The 18,169-nt window shown below is 45.0% G+C and overlaps 1 protein-coding gene across 1 annotated transcript in view; it reads left to right on the top strand.

The window, feature by feature from the left end:
- Nucleotides 1-18,169, top strand: part of Gat (sodium- and chloride-dependent GABA transporter) — a 266,545-nt gene that overhangs the window by 232,540 nt on the left and 15,836 nt on the right. Inside the window, exons 3-9 of the mRNA XM_077688884.1 lie at nucleotides 4,769-5,012; nucleotides 6,244-6,511; nucleotides 10,110-10,213; nucleotides 11,650-11,774; nucleotides 12,506-12,618; nucleotides 13,481-13,612; nucleotides 16,870-16,972. Coding sequence (XP_077545010.1) covers nucleotides 4,769-5,012; nucleotides 6,244-6,511; nucleotides 10,110-10,213; nucleotides 11,650-11,774; nucleotides 12,506-12,618; nucleotides 13,481-13,612; nucleotides 16,870-16,972 — 1,089 coding nt within the window. The remainder of the gene's footprint in view (nucleotides 1-4,768; nucleotides 5,013-6,243; nucleotides 6,512-10,109; nucleotides 10,214-11,649; nucleotides 11,775-12,505; nucleotides 12,619-13,480; nucleotides 13,613-16,869; nucleotides 16,973-18,169) is intronic.

Raw genomic sequence — 18,169 nt, 5'->3', positions numbered from 1 at the left:
AAACTACGAAATGCTGTCGACGCCGCCTACACAAAATCCGCCTGGCCAGCGGGCCGCCATGTTACAATTTCTCCCGGCATGCTTCGCTAGCCGGACGCGGAAACGCCACAGCAGCCCTTTGCCAGATTAATACCCATCGCTTTCGCCGTTTTTAGTAAGCAAAAGCTCAGCTGGCAACCTTCAAATCGTTTTATCATGTCTGCCACTGTGTGTCGTATGGTTCCAATGCATTGGCTCAGCGGCGCGCTTTCCTTCTAGAGCCTGTATATTATCTCTATGCCTCTAACATTTTCTTCCTCCATAGCCACCGGCATGGCGGTTTTCAGTGTTTCCAGGCGGAGAAATCGCCCGCTAAACTTTTTATTGAATACCACCTATAGCTTGGATGGCAACCACTGGCTTGTTTGCCTGCCGCCGTAAGTTCGATCAAAAGCGGGGAGCCACTTTCGGTGTCCCCTGGAATGCCGGTGTCACTGCAGCCCGACAGGGGAATATCCGCTTCCGAGGTGGCTCGTCGATGTTGGGGTTCTCCTTTATTGTCGCCACTCAGCCAGGGCCTAGGCAAACTCAGTAAAGTATAACAAACAATGACCTCATGTATTCCGTCCGATGGTGTACGATCGGGAGAAAAAGATTCACGCATCTCCACGAAGTGAATCATGACGAGTGGGCGAAGCACTGGTGATCGTTCTCACCATAAATCACCCATTAGAGTGCTTACCGTTGCTACAACTATTTCCAATTTAATCCAATCCAATCGATTTCAATCTAATCCAATCCAAATCCAATTCAATTCAATTCAATCCAATCCAATCCAATGCTCCTCGCGCATGCGCAGGCAGCGCAGCACGGCTCTTCAAGAGCTCTCTCTCTCTCTCTCTCTCTCTCTCTCTCTCTCTCTCTCTCTCTCTCTCTCTCTCTCTCTCTCTCTCTCTCTCTCTCTCTCTCTCTCTATCTATCTATCTATCTATCTATCTATCATCTATCTCGCTCTCTCTCTCTAACCTTTCGTGAACCTTTTATTTTGTTCTTATTAACCTTTTGTGAACCTATTCACCGATGTTTCGATTTACACGGTGCTGTGCCGTGAGCACGGACGCCGGACAAGCCTCGGCCTTAAGGTGCTTCGCCCCTAAAAATTGCGTGGAATGCGTTCTTAGCTGTCAATATCTGTTTCTCTGCCATCTGGAGGACGCACCGTTCCTAGCTTGGGTTCATAAATAATGCCTCACCATTTTAAAGCGTCACGCAGGCATACCTGTCAGCCGTGCAGTGGATGAACAAAAAAGCTCGGTAGCTAAAACCGCACTCCATAAATTTCTTTCTCCGGTGTTACTTCGCATGCGATGGATGCGCATACGTTCTCGGCGATTGAAGTTGCTGTATCTTTGTCTCCCGTTGGAACTTTTGCATCACTATGGAAGCAGCACAAAGAAAGATTTTCCACACAAGAATGATAGTTTTCCTTGTACTGACATCGTGGAAAAAAAAACAGCAAGAATAATTTACCAATTGGGCTATTTTCCCATGTGTTTTGTCTCTAGCGATCAAGGAACTTTATCTGGATCGAATGTCAAGAAGACGCTGCATGAAGAGAAAAAATAGGGAACTTTCTTCTAGTGAAGCAGAAAACGTCTACACTGGTGCTGTCACTCTTGAGGTCATTTTTTTGTCCGCTTACTGGTGGAGTGTTGATAGATCAAAGCATTCTCCCGGAGGACGAATTCTGTCCGCTCGCCAAGGCGAAATCTCCTTGCATTGAGGCACAGCAGGAAGAAACTGGTGTTGCATGGCTGGAAGGAGGGCGTATTTGACCAACGGATGCTTGTGCTCGTACGGGCGACGAAAATAATACAGGGCTTCTCGTATTACCACGCAAAGAGATGCGCCGGTCACAGACGATGCGTTCTTGCATGCATGCAATACTAATCTCACATATCCTCACTGCACCTGTGCCCAAATTTTAAGGAAGACGCCGCGTGTTATCATCGGTATTTCGGAGATTATTTCGTGCATCTTCCGTAGCGTTTTCCCATTGCAACGGCGAAGTTTGCAGTGCGAACGCTTTTTACATGAGCGAATCGTTGAACGGGTATTGCGGCAGCCCATTCTGTCTTTCGCACTGCTGTCGCCCCCGTCTTGACATAGCCCCGTGACTTGGTCTTGTTGCCACCTGCTCCTCACCGTGACTCTTATTCGCCAAAACGCCCGCCCGCCTCCATCCTCGCCCGGTCCTGCTCTCCCCACAGCTGTACACACCGTGAACCTTCGTTATAATGAAATCGCTTCATTGAAAGTCGTCCTTTATGGGAATTGTTTTATGGTCCCCAGTGCAGAGGATATAGAGAAAACTAGCACCACTTACAACGAAGTATCGCTTATAACGAAACCAAATTTCTTTCGCGGGAACTTCTATATAACGAGAGTTTACTGTACATTATATCGTAGAATGCCGCGCTTAGATGCGCGTATGTGACCCGCACCAGAACGAATGACATGCCGAATTCCAGTGGAGATAGTTGCAACAATAATGAGGACTGCATCGCAAAGTGATGACCACTCTTTTTTTCAACTGAATAGGATGGCCATTTTGGGGTACTATTTGAATGGAAGTGCCCGTTAAAATTCTTACGAAAACGTTCAGGGACGCCAGTCACCAGCATTGGAGCGCTTGCTCTATACAGGGTCAGAGCAGCAATACAGTAGAGCTTGCTAAAAATCTGTGGGTATCGACAGTCTGCAACTGGGATTTCACGAGATAAATCTGTGAGCCACAAATCTGCCTATCAGGTGTCGCTGCCCCTCACAGAAACGTAAACACCAGAACTTGCGAATTATCCTAACTATTGTAACTAATATAGTTGTACATATTCACTGCTCCATTCCTCGCCCGGAACTCCTAGCATGTCGAGAGACAGCGGTAAAGATTGCTCAGGCATTCTTTCAGGGCATTTCATTTCATAAACTTTAGCTATGGAGATATCAGAATGACGTGGGACCCGCTAGCCCGAGGGCGTGCACTGTCTGACAAGTTTCGAGTGCGGATAAAGAGTTCCTTCGAAGTATTTTCCTTTGTCATCCTTTCTTTATCACACTGCGACCGCTTTTTCCATTCTCGCAGCCGTCTCTTCTATCGCGTCCTCTATCGCCAGCAAAAAAAAAAAAAAAAGAGCAGACGCCTTGCCAAACTGTTGAGGACCCATCAAGACGTCCGCTCCCTTCGCCCTTGTGCAGTGCTCGCCGCCATCCCATTTTGTCTCTTCAATTGGGCGGCATCCTTGCACCTCCCCCGGGCCCTTTGAAGCGGACCCATTCTTCTGCGGCTTCATCTGTACCACTTGTGCCACCTCGGCTTTTATCTCTCCCTGTCTGGGGCTTTCTCGCTCGGCCGGCTCCTCCAGGCTTCCCGCGACGAAAAAGAAGGGGGCAGCTGTAGTGCAGGCCATCAGAGTGGCGGCGCTCCAGGAGCACCCATCATTAGATAGCCGACGAATGAATCACCAAATTTTCAGTGGCCGAGCGAGGCGCTGCGAAGGGACGCCCTTTCCCCTGAATGCGCTGCTGGGCTCTTGATTAAACGGCGTCTGCTAACCCCTCCTTTCATCCCCTCTGGTGCTTGGTGTCGACACTGCGGTATACAACATTGTACTGTTGAGTTGCTTTGTATGCTAGAAACGTCATTACACGGCCACTTTGCGGCTTATACGCGCGTCTGCTCGCCCGACCCTCCTTGATTGTAGCGAACGAATTTATGGGGATTTTTTGTTTTTCAATGACGATTAAGAGCTACAAGGCTGGCTCCTGGTGGACGTTTATGTGGTAAGTGGCACGCACGCGCACGAACCTTTATGTTCACATATATAAACATTCATACATAAAAAATTGGGTGTTTGATATGCCTAAGGTACTGCTGGGCAAGGAGGCGCGCAGCAGCGGAGGTCTCCAGATTAATTTCGACCACCTGGGGATTTCTAACGTGCGCCGAAGCGTCGACAAACCGGCGTTTCCACTTCCATCTGAAAAGCGGCCACCGCGGCTGGGATCGAGCCTTTGTCCTTACGCACATCAACACAACGCTTAGCCACTGAGCCACTTCGGCGGGTATATATGCATACATAAGAAGACTAAAAATAAACGTCAAGGACGCCGACCACAAAATAAGATTACAAACCTACATTTTGGCTCGCACGCGGTAGCTTTGGTCACCTTGGTAGGCAGTAACCCTATCTCCCGTATCACGGCTTACGGCTGGCTCAGAAGAAGGAAAGCGCCCTTCGTGGGTGGGGGCGTCTGCAAACAGGAGGGGCCCATGTGAAACGACGACTGGCCCGAGCCGGTCGGAGATCCGCGTACGCGCAATGGCCTGCTATCTTTAACTCAGTCGCCAGCATGCCCCGGAGCAGTGTACTTGCTTGCCCTAGACAAGCCTGACGCGCACTGCCTTAGCGTACACTTAACGTACAGGCCACAATTACAAGGACACCTCGCCGAGGGTCAATGCAGTCATAGCTAACGACCGTTCAAAGCCCCATCACAACTACCCAGAATGAATCTCTGTTACAGCTGAGGTGTAAGTAAAACCAAGGTGAGCGCACGGTTTTTGGTACCGTGTTGCTGAAGTTGCGCACACCTTATCTGGTTGTTTTGCAAGATATCTGTGCGTAAGTAGTCCCCGTGAATATTCCTTTCAGGGCCGTATCGGTTGGTAGTTGCTGCCACGAGTGTTAGATGCAGCGGGCTCACGCACAGGGCGGGGTGCATTACGCAGGCGTGGGCTACGCGGCAGCCGTGATGTCCTTCTGGCTCAACTCGTACTACATCGTGGTGCTGGCCTGGTCGCTGTACTACATCTACTCGGCGCTCTCGTCCGACGTGCCGTGGCGCTCGTGCGACAACTGGTGGAACACGGCCAACTGCCGCTCCGAGTACGAGCCCTTCAACTGCACCTCCTCCCACCTGCGGGTCTGTCCGGACCCACGCGCAATCAGGAGCCCCGTCAAGGAGTACTGGGAGTGAGTACCCGCTCTGCTCAACAACCGCCATCGGTTGAACCCACGTGCTGCATTGACGTACACTCATACTAGAAGAGATTGCGCACTGGTAAGAGGTCAGATGGTGGCGGCAGTTCACGCCATTAGTGCTCGGGTCAAACGTATAGGGAAGTCAACGGACCAGTAACGGTAACAAAGCAGATTCTCTAAAAGAACCAGTCAGACAGAAAACGTGACACAGTGAATTACGCACAGGTACGACTGGACAACTTGAGGAGGACTCAGCGAGAAATGGAACGGAATGCGATAGGTGTAACATTAAGGGACAAGAAGAGAGCGGAGTGGGTCAGAGAACAAACGCGTGTTAAGGACATATTGGTAGAAATTAAAAAAAAAATCTGTGTGGGCAGGGCATGTAATGGCCTGCCCTGCAAGATAACTGTTGGTCACTAAAGGTAACGGAGTTTATCTTGAAAGAAGACAAGCGTGGCAGGGGGCGGCAGAAAGTTAGATGGGCAGATGAGATCAATAAGTTTGCGGGGATAAATTGGTCGCAGTAAGCACAGGACCGAGATAATTGGAGATCTATGGGAGAGGGTTTTTCCCTGCAGTGGGCGTAGATAGGCTGCTGCTGCTGCTCATGATGATGATGATGATGATGATGACCACTGGGAAAAAGAGAAGACAACGCTTACGCCTAGAGTAAATGCGAAACTCCATCGGTTTGGCTCTTTTCAAGCGCCTTGTATTGAGTGCAAATTTAACAACTGTAAAGGGATAAATTGTTCTGTTTAGAAATGAGTCGGCAGGCGCCCCTCCTGAATATTTTTTTCCTATGTAGCCCCACACGAACTACGTTTGAAGGATTGCCATTACGATGCACAGAATCATTCCTCAAAAATCTTAATTTAGGTATGAGGAAGAACTTAACTCTCTCTCTCTCTCTCTTTCTGTGTGTGTGTGTGTGTGTGTGTGTGTGTGTGTGTGTGTGTGTGTGTGCGTGCGCGTGTGCGTGTGCGTGTGTGTGTGTGTGTGTGTTGTCTGTTCGCCTTTTTTACCAAAATAAAGGCGTGGGACTGATTGGAGTTTTTGTTTTTTCTTCTAAACTTGGTGATGCTCCAACGACAAAGAACGCTTCCTTTTCAAACGATCCCGCAGTGGCTGTGGGCATGCTTATTCCACAGGAGGCATGCCCGCGAGTTTCAGATGTCGGTGAAGGAAGAATGCTCCTCGCTGTTTGCGGCGCGCGCAGGGGCAACGTCCTGCAGATCACGCACGGCCTGCACGAGCCGGGCGACCTGCGCATGCCTCTGGCCATCACGCTGTTCATCGCCTGGGTGCTGTGCTACTTCTGCATCTGGAAGGGCGTCAAGTGGACCGGCAAGGTGGTCTACTTCACCGCGCTCTTCCCCTACGTGCTGCTCTTCATCCTGCTCGTGCGCGGCCTCACGCTGCCGGGCGCCATGCAGGGCATCAAGTTCTACGTCCTGCCCAACATGGACAGGCTCTCCGACTCCATGGTACGACGACGCGCTGCTCTCTCCCGGGACTGGAACCGGCATGATGTATAGGTGTGGCAGCAATGGACCGAAAGCAGTATGCTTCCCATGGCTAGAGTACGAGCCTCTGTGCTAGAAATTCCGTGTTGTCCTAATGGAATGTTTCATGAGCAGCGCTTTGACTTGACACTGTTTCAAGTACACTTAACTGAGATTTGGGATTGAGAAGTTCAACGCATTCTTCGGCATCAGCTAACGGTCCAAAAGAAATCTACAAAGAAACAATACTTCTCTTTTTACTTTTAGTGATGTAAGTGCTGAAAAGACTGAAATTTAAGGCAACAGCAATAGTTCAAGGTAGCACGCAAGAAGGTGCCTATTTATTTATTTATTTATTTATTTATTTATTTATTTATTTATTTATTTATTTATTTATTTCACATACCCTCAAGCGCTTACGCATTGTAACAGGGAGTGGGGTACAGAAAAAAACAGAGAATGTAACTGAACATAACTGCGGCTCAACAAAAAACACTCACACAAAAAAACACGTGGGCTGACATGTTACACTGGTAATAAAAAAATTGACAAAACAGTAGCACTGCAAAAACAACCTAAAAAAATAGTTTAAGCCATGCTAATCCCCACACGTAATATAACAATACGGAAATTAGTCATGCCGCATCGTCGCCCAAAAAAAACGCATAAAGTCTGACAAAAAAGAGACAAGTCCGATATCTGCGCAATGTCGCGGGATAGACGATTCCAGTCATTTGCCGTATTTAAAATAAATGAATAAAAGTAGGTATTCGTGCGACATTGTGTTATCGCGACTTTATGTTGGTGATCTATACGAGCAGAGCGGTACGCAGGCAGCGAGATAAGATTGTTTTTAAGCGAGGCATGATTATATATTTTGAAAAAGAGATTAAGGCGAAAAACTTTCCGACGAAGCGATAGGCAAGGTAAAGACAGTGTAGATTTCATGGATGAGACACTGGCAGTGCGGTTATAATTTGATAGGATGAAACGGCATGCGTTGTTTTGTACAAGGTCAGTAGTTTGATGAAGATTAGCGTGACAGGGACCCCATACGGCGGCGGCATACGCAATTTTGGATTGAACTAACGTTTTATACAAAAGTAGCATAAATGATACGGGGCTCTGCTAAAATTCCTTCGCAGGTAACCTAGCATGTGGTTCACACTGCGTGTTATGGTCTCGATATGTGCTTTCCACGATAATGTGGAAGTTCTGTACACTTCAAGATAACGGTAAAAATTTACGCTTTCTAGAATATTGTTAACTTATAAATCTGGGGATCCTCGTTCAGACGTGAGACACGCGTTAATTTACATTTCTGAATTTAGTTTCATCTTCCAATTTTCCCACCAGGACATAATGTTGTCTAAATCTTGCTGTAGATTCAACTTGTCCTGGTCATTATGGATTTCGCGATAAATGACGCAGTCGTCTGCATATAAATGTACGTGAGAAGAGACACAGCAGGGTAAATTATTACTGTAAACAAGCAAGAGTAATGGACCTAAGACAGAACCTTGCGGTACACCAGACGTCACTGCAATTACACGGGAATCATGGGCATCAATTGTTACATACTGTTCACGGTTAGTAAGAAAGCATTCAAGCCATGTTAAATATTTGGCGTCTAAATTTAATCAACGGAGTTTTATCATCAGTAATGTGGGGTTAGGCTTGTCAAACGCCTTCAGGAAATCAAGAAAAATGCAATCTGCTTGTGAAACTTTATCAAGTATGCCGTGCAAGGAATGAGTGAAAAGAATTAACTGTGTTTCACATGAGAATGATCGACGGAAACCATGTTGAGCGGAAGAAAAAAAGCCGTTTGATTCCAAAAAGTTGAAAATTTGAGTATACAGTACGTGTTCCATAATTTTACATGGCATACAGGTCAACAAAATTGGTCTATAGTTGTGTGGCGAGTGACAATTGCCAGATTTATATTGTGGGACTACTTTGCCTATTTTCCATTGGTGGGGTGCCATGGTGAAGTGGGGTGCCATGGTGAAGTGATTTTTCAAATATCTTACTTAGAAAGAGAGAACAGTACACTTTAGTCTGCTTCAGAAATTTAGAATTTATGTTATCAAAACCCGAGGATGATGATATTTTGAGGGACTCGATTATCTTCATAATGCCACAGGGCTCAATAACCACAGGAAACATTACAGGAAATTCATACTCAAAAGCATCACAAACTACAGGGAGATTACAAACTACAAGCAGGCAAAATGCACGGGAGAAAACTTCATTCTGTGCTCGCGGCTGCACCAGTCTAGGCGCACCAGCAACTGTGCAGGTTTACACTCTTGTGGATGCATTTGTATGTACCAACTTAGGGACTAGTTGACAGCGGTACTCCTGACAACTTGGTGACTATGGAGTGCCCTTTTTAGTCCACGGTGTCACCAAAAATGTCAGGAGTGGTCGACTTCCCAGGGTGCTGTTGCCTTCTTACTGCTTCTTCACAATTTTTGTGGCGGCATTCATGTCGGTGTTTCTCCGGCAACGTGTGCTCAGAAGATAATTATTTAACAGACGTAACATAACTAATCCGTTCCTGCTTCTCACTGTTCACTTACAGACATGAAAGTTGTGGCATCATTTTTCGTAACAATCGTAGTGAATTCTACAGATGTTATGGTTTTGAATTACATGCAATCTCTGTTCGACTTATTACACGTGTGACTACGCCAAATTAATGTGAGCACTCAAAATCTGCGACAACTGAACTTCTAACTATACAGTAGCCTTGTCGGTCAAGGTCGAATGATTCCCTCGATAATAGTATCAGGTATGCAACTCTACCATAACATTTCTAACGAAAACACTTCTTGCTTGCGAATATTTGGTGCCCACCTCGTGAAATTGCGTCTGTGGTGTGAAGCCTGTGAAACAAGGTCCCTGAGCGAACGAATGTCGCATCATTAAGCAAGAAGAGCGTTGTTGCTAGGCAATGTCCTCCGAATCTGCAGGCGAAGTGGCCTGACCGAGCACTTTGACCAATATCGATGCTTAGCGTCGCGCTCATCGAGCTGAACAACACCGTAAACGGCGCTAAGCTTACCGTGCCTCTGCCGACCCCGAAATGGCAGCTAAAAGGGTTTAGTTACAACTAAGGATAACTACACGGCGCACACGCCGCTCGAGAGCCATTGCTCGCACTCACCGTGGTGAACCCAGTTTCATTATTTTTGCTTGAAGCCCAAGGTATGGTAATCGAGTGAGATAATGACAATGCGCAACACGCCGAACTGGACGCGCGTTCCTGCAACGCGTGCTTTTGCAAGTAACTCTGATTTACACATGAGTTCACAAACAGCGGTCATTTAGACGGATCGGGGAGTTTGAGTGGGCGGCTTTTGCGGAAGTTTTCCTAAGATTTTTGCTGAAGTCGTGCATTCTACTGCGTGTGCCGTTTTGTTGGCGCTGTCAGAGCTAAATGTCATGCGCAATGACTTTAATGACCACCTTATCTGGAAATAAGGACGTCTTCATGGGATTTCTTTATACATGTTGTAACATTTTATGCGACCTTCACGCTCCGCTCTTTGAACAAGTTATGTGTTCTTCACAGGTGTGGATCGACGCGGCCACGCAAATTTTCTTCTCGTACGGCTTAGGTCTTGGATCTCTGATCGCACTAGGCAGCTACAACAAGTACCACAACAATGTGTACAAGTAAGTTGACAACGAGCCTGTGATTAACAGCATTGAGTAATTTTTGGTGGGGAAGAGCGCAAATTGGTGTATTTGTTGCAAATTAGTTGTGCGAAACTGCATAACAAAATTTTTCCAATACTTGATTACACCTATGGTGTCACTAGGTTCTCGTCAGTCTCAAGTAGTTCTATTGAGCAACTTTTGGGGATACTTTTCGTTGACTACCACAAGGTATTTGGAAACCAATCCATGCTGTTTGAAGCGTCTTCGAACGCTAAGTAAGTTATAAAACGACTGGGCAAAATTGCAAAAAATAAGAAGTGCGACGCGTACATCGTTATACAACAAATGAAACAAATTGCTCAACTTGCATGTGTCACTGTCAGGTTGTGCAAAAAACAAGTACTTTACTACAGCCTTCATTGTATTTTAGAACGAACCAAAAGGAAATTTCACAAAAAATTTAACCCATTGTGGACGATAGCACAAATGTCCCATTTGATGCTAACAACATGCGTGATCTTATGGTATATGTACATCGTCTCTAGCGTGTTTTGTAGTCGACCTAAACCAGGAACGATCATTTCAATGTGCCCATTGTTAGTGACGTTGATTAGTCTTATGTTTAGACAAATAACACCAACATTGAAAGTGTCTCTTGTTTTATTACTATACGGAAAATTTTTACTTGAGGTGGTATCGATCCCATCAGCACAATGGTACTAAAACATTGAGCATCTCATATCAAACAGCATTTTCATGTGATATAGCATTTTCTTTCGTTAGTTCCTCCTTTTTTGCCGTCCGTCGTCCTTTCAATAAAATCCTGTGAACGGCGCAGGCGTGAACAATATAGCTGATATAAAATATTGAAAAAATATTTACCCAGTATTTTTCTGCTCAGCGCGCTGCTCAATGACTTCGTTTCTGATGTGGTCCTTTGTATCATTTTTTTAAAGATACCGTAAGTAAGAAAGCACTTCAGCTTATTCAATGCCTTCATTTTCCTTAGTGATTGGGGAACTATGCAACTTCGATATCTTTATCATTTTCCATTTATTAAAACGTGAGAATTTTTATTCCTTGTTCTCTATTTTATGTTCTTTATATTTTCGCATAGATGTCTTTTCTAAGCCACTCACCAAAAGACGAGCCTAAATTTTTCAGCAACAGATTTTGTGACCTTACCATGTACGACAGCATTGACGCAGCACCGCCTACTTTCGAGAGCACAGCAGTGCTATAAACGTCGCATTTGATTGGTTTTAGTGCAGTTTATTACAAATTGCGCAATCTTGTAAGTAATATATTGTAAGTTGCTGATTCTTTAGGTCTCCCGAAGTTTTCTAATGACACAGTATTCACTCAGAAGGCACACTGCTATAACTAAAATGAACTTTTATCACCGCACGGTTACTTAATACATTGTCTTAACTGCGGGCTCCGCTGCGCAGGGACGCCCTCATCGTGTCGTGCATAAACAGCGGCACGTCCATGTTTGCCGGCTTTGTCATCTTCTCCGTTATCGGCTTCATGGCGCACTCGCAGGGAAAAGATATCGCCGATGTCGCGGCCTCTGGTAAGTTCGTTTCTTTCCGTGCCTGTTGATGGTCAACTCAGATAAATGCGCAGACACTTCCAGGCCAAAACTGCTCTGATATTACTGCAGACAATATAGAAACAAATGCAATTGACTGGAACAAATTCTTTCGCGCATGTGACGCGCGCTCTTGCACCAGGACAGACCGTACACGTAATCGCATAGAACAGAGCGAGTAACTCCAGGACACACTGGAGGCAGCAGTCCTGAAATGGTCCTAAAATAGCGTTCGACAAAACAGCAATTTGCGTTGTCCAAATAAAGCTCTGTAGGCCTACGTCACATTAAAGGCAAACAGCTCCAAAACAAATCTAAAATTAGGGTTCGACAAAAACAAACTACATTTTTAAGTCATAATGATTGAAGGCGTAACACGCAAACGCAAAAGGGAAGCAGGAGCCCATTTACTCCCATATGTCCGCCTCTGTTATAAAAAATACTGACCTTTCACATCTACCCTTCTAAAAAACCTTTCGCAAGCCCCGCCAGGCCAAGGTGCCATGTGTCTGATAGAATTACAGCAAGGAATATTACGTAACAAACCGGAAATATTAAATTTTTAATTATATCATAGGATTTGTCTTTTTCAAAGAAGTGTGTTTACGTGTCGCTAGAAAACAAGACGCAACTGCCCTAACCTGTTAATTTTTACCACTCTTTTTTGCAAATGCTGCCATGTTCAACTAAGTTTCCTTGTGTGTGTGTGGCAGGTCCAGGGCTTGCGTTCTTGGCGTACCCTTCGGCCGTGCTTCAGCTGCCAATCTCTCCTCTCTGGGCGGTGCTGTTCTTCCTCATGATTGTCATGCTTGGACTCGACAGCCAGGTACACTGCGTATCATACGCCAATTCTTAAGCTAACAAATTCGCTTATCATTAGGCAATCCCCATTGTTCCAGTAGAAATTTTTCTGTCACGTTATGAAGGGCTTCTAATGAGATCGTGCTACTCCGAATTGCGACGTTGCACATCTTGACAAAACTGCGCATGTGGGCAGATTCGTCCCAAAGCTCAGCCAATGGTTGAAGAACACGGCGTAATCACATCATGACCCCACGTGTACTTTTCCGTCGCATTAATTCCAACGGAAACCCACAAGTAGGGCTGCAGGTACCCACTGCCAAAAATCGAAATCGCCAAACTGGTATCCTCAAAGGAGGATACCAGTAGCATAGACTAAATGAGGTGTGCTGGGGAGTGTAAAAGAAATTTTACATTAGGAGTGTGAAGAGTGTTTCCGTGATCCCACTGATACAAAGAGCGTGTAACTAGAAGACATCGGAACTGAGACCCCACATTCGCACACCACGAGGTGTGGGTACGATCTCGCACGCGCACGTGAAACAATCGGACAAAGTTAAATCGACACACAGGCTTTGTGGGTGGTTGCGTGTTTGTGTGCGCGCGCGTCATCAGCTTGTACATGTTATAAGATTACTAAGTGCTCCGACAGATGAATTAACCACACAACTTCTTTACTGCTGGAAGACATCTTACGTCCTTTTTAACAAAACGTTTCTTACCTTCATTAGTCTTTACTGCGGTATATTGCACGCAGAAACAAAATCAGGAAAAAAAACGCGCGCATGTGAGAATCATTCAGATATGCGCACAATTACAAAGATTTACTGGTAAGGTATAAGCGCACCTAAATGGTGACGTTGCTTTGGTGCACCCTTCCCGCACAGTTCTGCACACTTGAAGGCTTCATCACGGCCGTGGTGGACGAATGGCCTCGACTGTTACGGCCGCACAAAGAGCTCTTTATTGCCGTCGTCTGCCTCGTCTCCTACCTCATCGGACTCAGCTTCGTCACTCAGGTAACAAACGAACGTCTCTGGTGAGCTTATATGGGGCAGTTCACAACTGGATTCATTATGCAATTTTTATGAACTACCACAGAAACGTAAGGGCAGCGAATGGTGATGAGTGCTGTTCTTTTCGCGCCCGATTTATCTCGGGCATAAACAAAATCTCACTCGTGCGACAATGCCCTTGACCCACGTGGTGTAACTGACAGCTGAGCTGTCAACACTGTACTCGCGATGTCAACGGAGAACTCTAATGCTTATTCTTCATTTGACAGTGTCATTGCACCATGTAGCCTGCAGTTGCACTCTTTCACACTAATATTTGCGCTTGTTCATCAGAACTCTCATTGGCAGTGTTCAACATTACAAGCCATGGGTGCGCAAGGGAGAGCTGAAACTCATGCATCGCGCCAAGCAAGCGCCACGTGCTTTGCCAGAATTTTTGCTATGATCGGAGCCACGGGCTTACTCAATTTCACGCTGTTGGCACTGCTGCATATTGGCTGTCAGTAATAGGCGAACTCTTCGACTTTTTCAACTTCGAAAATAATCAACCATCTCTATGGCTCCACGGACAAAAGGAATGAAGATTTCCGTCCATTTTACGCAAATAGGCGCAAAGTGCACGTTTTTGAAACGGCCACGGTGCAGAAATATTTACTGCTAAGGTTAGTATGCAGAGTAGGGTTTCGCAAATTCCTTAGCCAGTGCCATCGCCCTAAACAAATAGAAAAGGGAATGACAGTGAGCTGTCCCCTACATTCACGCAGTACGGTCAGAATAATGCCAGTTCAAAAGAAACTATGGTGATAATCTTTTGACATGAAGACAATGGTATGAACTGTACTGTAAGGCATTCTGACGCCCAAATTGCAAGATATTCTGACGCCCAAATTGCAAGATATCGATACATTCCAAAGTGTTGCCTTGGGTGGAGGGGCAATCAGAGTGGCAAGCCAAGAAAGTGGGACAAAGCGAAAGTATCACTTCAAGCATCACGGATAATTTTTTGTCAAAACAAGCGCAGCTTCACGGATGAAACTGCGGTGTCATATTACTTGTTTTCCAATCTGCCGTCATAAAAGAAATGAAATGTGGAATTGGTAACTAATCCTTCTAATTGTTAAGCGTGTAGGTTACGACCGTTTTACGGGGCGAAACGCCTCCCATAAAATTCTCTATATTTCATAGTGAGACGCAACCAGAATGCTCAAATGACTTACGATTCTGCCGTGAAATAAATGTTTGGGCACATGCCACGTTTCAAATCTTATTAGCACACTTACACCTCTCCTCACTCGACATAAACGAACTACGGCGCAATCCGTGGTAGCGCAGACACCACTTTCTGTGCTTGTGAAAAAGGAAAAAAGAAAGCTCCGTTGTAAGTTTTTAATGTTGCCGGTGGTAAGTGTCAGATACCGATTGTTATCAGGCACCTAATAAAAAGTTTCGAAGTCAGAAATATCCTTTTGACATATCGTTTAATTACTTTGCGATAACATATAAACATAGGCCATTTCGAAACAGCGAAATATGGAAGCGTGCACGGTCATTCCATTTTTCTGAAATTCATAAATTTTGTATCATTACAAAAATCACACACAACTTTTCAACAGCTGAACAATTGATGCAGTGCCCCGAAAACATAAACCCTGCTATCGTTGTGTGTATGTTCATTGCGGTGTCAAGCGAAACAGTTAAAACTGAGCTTTACAAGAACAGAGCACAACACATTTTAGAACTTCCTGCCAGCATCCCTGTAGGGAAAACGTGTTTCAGACCCGCTTGACGATGCTAGACGGCTCACATTTACAGCATCTGTTCCTGCAGGGAAGATGCGGAACACTTCTCTCAAACCTATAAGATACTGATTATAGAACTGTGCCAAATGGTAACAAAACAAAGGTGTTATATTGTTTACCACAACTTGTTGAGCTAGTTGATTCCTTTCTGCGGTAATAAGAGCAGGACGCTTAAAAGGTGATAACTGAGGTAGCACGAGCGACATATACAGGCGCCAAAACGGTTTCGGCGCCTTTATATGTTGTTCGGGCCTACCTCAATCCTCGTCTTTTTAGCGCCTTATTTGCTACATAGCTCCAGCTTAGGAGTATCACACATTTAGTAAAACTTGCGTGCGAATAAAAATAATGCATGATTGCCGTGACCATGCGTTCGGCAACTTCACAGTGTAACAAAAGTATTGAGTAGGGAGCTTGCAATGATAAATAGGACATCTGCCACACACACACACACACACACACACACACACACACACACATACACACACACACGCACGCCCACACACACACACACACACGCACGCCCACACACACACACACACAGACACATCGGTGATGCGAGTACAAGAGTCAATTTTTCTTGTAATTATGGTGTCCACGAAACAAATGACCTAACTTTTGTTGTCGAAAAGACAATCGTGTAGAGCGAGCGGTACTCATACAGAAATTTTGATGGGCATGTTTCACATTCTCGAAATTTTTCGCTTCGCTGGCATGCCTTTCACAAAATTGGTGCATTCCAAAGTTCCGTGTGCGTTTTACAGCATGATGACAATTGTTAATATATGGTAAACAGCGACAATTCAAACTCGAAGGGGCCCTAAGATTTGGTTTGAAATATCTGAAGTTTTAATTATTAGAAGTTTTCATAAATATGACTTTTTTAGGAGTTTTTATATGACTTTTTAAATATGACTTTTTAAATAGAAGTTTTTATAAATAAGTTTTCATAAATATAAGCAACATACTTATGTTGCAATAAAACGTTCACATATATCTAATAATACAATTCAGAAACAATCCTGAAGTGTTATTCACACTTTGATAAATCTCATAAATGAATGAGTGACTTGTCTTTGCATGAAAGTTGAAAACAAAGTTCAGGGATGCCGGTTTGGATGCCGGTAAAGGCAGCCAGTTGACTGCGAGAGTTTTATGCGAGCGTTTTCTCACATAACGATACAAACCTAAGGCTGGAAGCTGCAAATGCAGCAGATATTTTCCAGCAGAGACAAGCAAAAAGTAAAATGTACCCGAATTTAGGCTATGAAGCAGTTTTGAATTAGATGGCTTAAAAATACATTGAAAACATAGTGATCCAAACAAAATTATGAAGTTTGTTTGAATTACCCGAAAGTTCGAATTATTCCAGTTTGAATTCTTGCGAGTCTACTGTATTTGTATTATTTTGGCATTGTCATTACTCGTTCCAAGCTCTGACAGCTTAAACTTTTTTCGCAGGGTGGAATGTATGTGTTCCAGCTGTTTGAATACTACGCAGCCAGTGGCTTCGCGCTGCTTTTCCTCATTTTCTTCGAGGTTGTCTCCATAGCGTGGTCCTACGGTAAGTGAGAAAGCCTTTGCCAATCAAATAAGCCCTTTGATACATACATGGGCCGTTTCAGTTACTTGTCCGCAGCAAATTTTGTTTGATGGAACATCAGCTGAATGAACTCTCAATACAAACTCTTTGTGATCTGCCTTCGAACTTTACTACAGCATAGCTGTACTTGCTAGGCAGCACCTTCTAAATGCCAGCCTCGATGCTGATGATACTGGGACGGACGCAAAGAACCCCCTACATTTTCCGTACAGCTAATTCTGTAAGAAAAGCAGTTTGCTCGCGCGCTACGAGAGTGTGTCTTTATTATAAATTTGACGCCGCTGTCGCTTCTAGTTCAGACGCAATTGTAATGGCGCACATCTTCCGCAATTTTAATACAACTGCGAACGCTTCATCACGGGAGCTCAAGGATCACTGAATAAAGCCTTCTATTGCTGGACAATAGTTCACGGATTTGATTTTGGGCGATGGCTACTCTTTACCCCAGGGATGTTGAAACCTTAAGCATGTGTTGGCACGAGACTGAAATGCATTACAAGTACGGGAAATTTTCTTTTTTCATGACCCCCCAACTTTGATGCTCGTAGCTGCAATGAAGTTTATATTGCACGTCATACCCCGAACATTCAATTAATGCGTCCAGTTACTTAACACCCGATTTCCCGGTTCTTACTGGTATACATGCCTTAGGGTATACAAACACTCCATATAAACAAGAACCTTTGACCTAGTTGTTAATGCCATCTAAAAACCTGTCCCGTTATTGTTTCAATTAAAGTACATCTTCGACCTGTCCACCCGACCTGTATAAAAATGAAGGACTAACTGTCACTGAATTTGCTTACAGTCAGAAAGCTTGCAAGCAGTCAGAAATGCCAGCTCCTCGCGGTGATAGTAACAAGTTAACGCATGGACTCAAAACTAGAAAGCGAGAAACGTCACCCAGAGCACGACAAAACAAGATTTCAAGACCGGACAGACTTACTCAAGCAGGACGCCCAATTACAATCTCTCAGCCTAAACTGTACATTTTTGCCAGTTAGAGAATCAATGCGCATCTTCGAACTTCAAAGCAAATCTTTTTGTGTGATATCGCTGCGCACTGCTGGACGCATTACTCCGGTACCAGGCGGAGCGCCGAGTGGTGGTCGTTTTGGTTGGTCCCCTGTCAGTGCTGAAAAATGAATGTTGACCTGT

This window comes from Haemaphysalis longicornis, unplaced genomic scaffold (assembly GCF_048455015.1).
Source record: "Haemaphysalis longicornis isolate Haplotype H1 unplaced genomic scaffold, Haemaphysalis longicornis Haplotype H1 scaffold_10, whole genome shotgun sequence".
Lineage (NCBI taxonomy): Eukaryota > Metazoa > Arthropoda > Arachnida > Ixodida > Ixodidae > Haemaphysalis > Haemaphysalis longicornis.
Note: the sequence above shows the minus strand (reverse complement) of the source record. Positions and strands in the feature narration are given on the sequence as shown.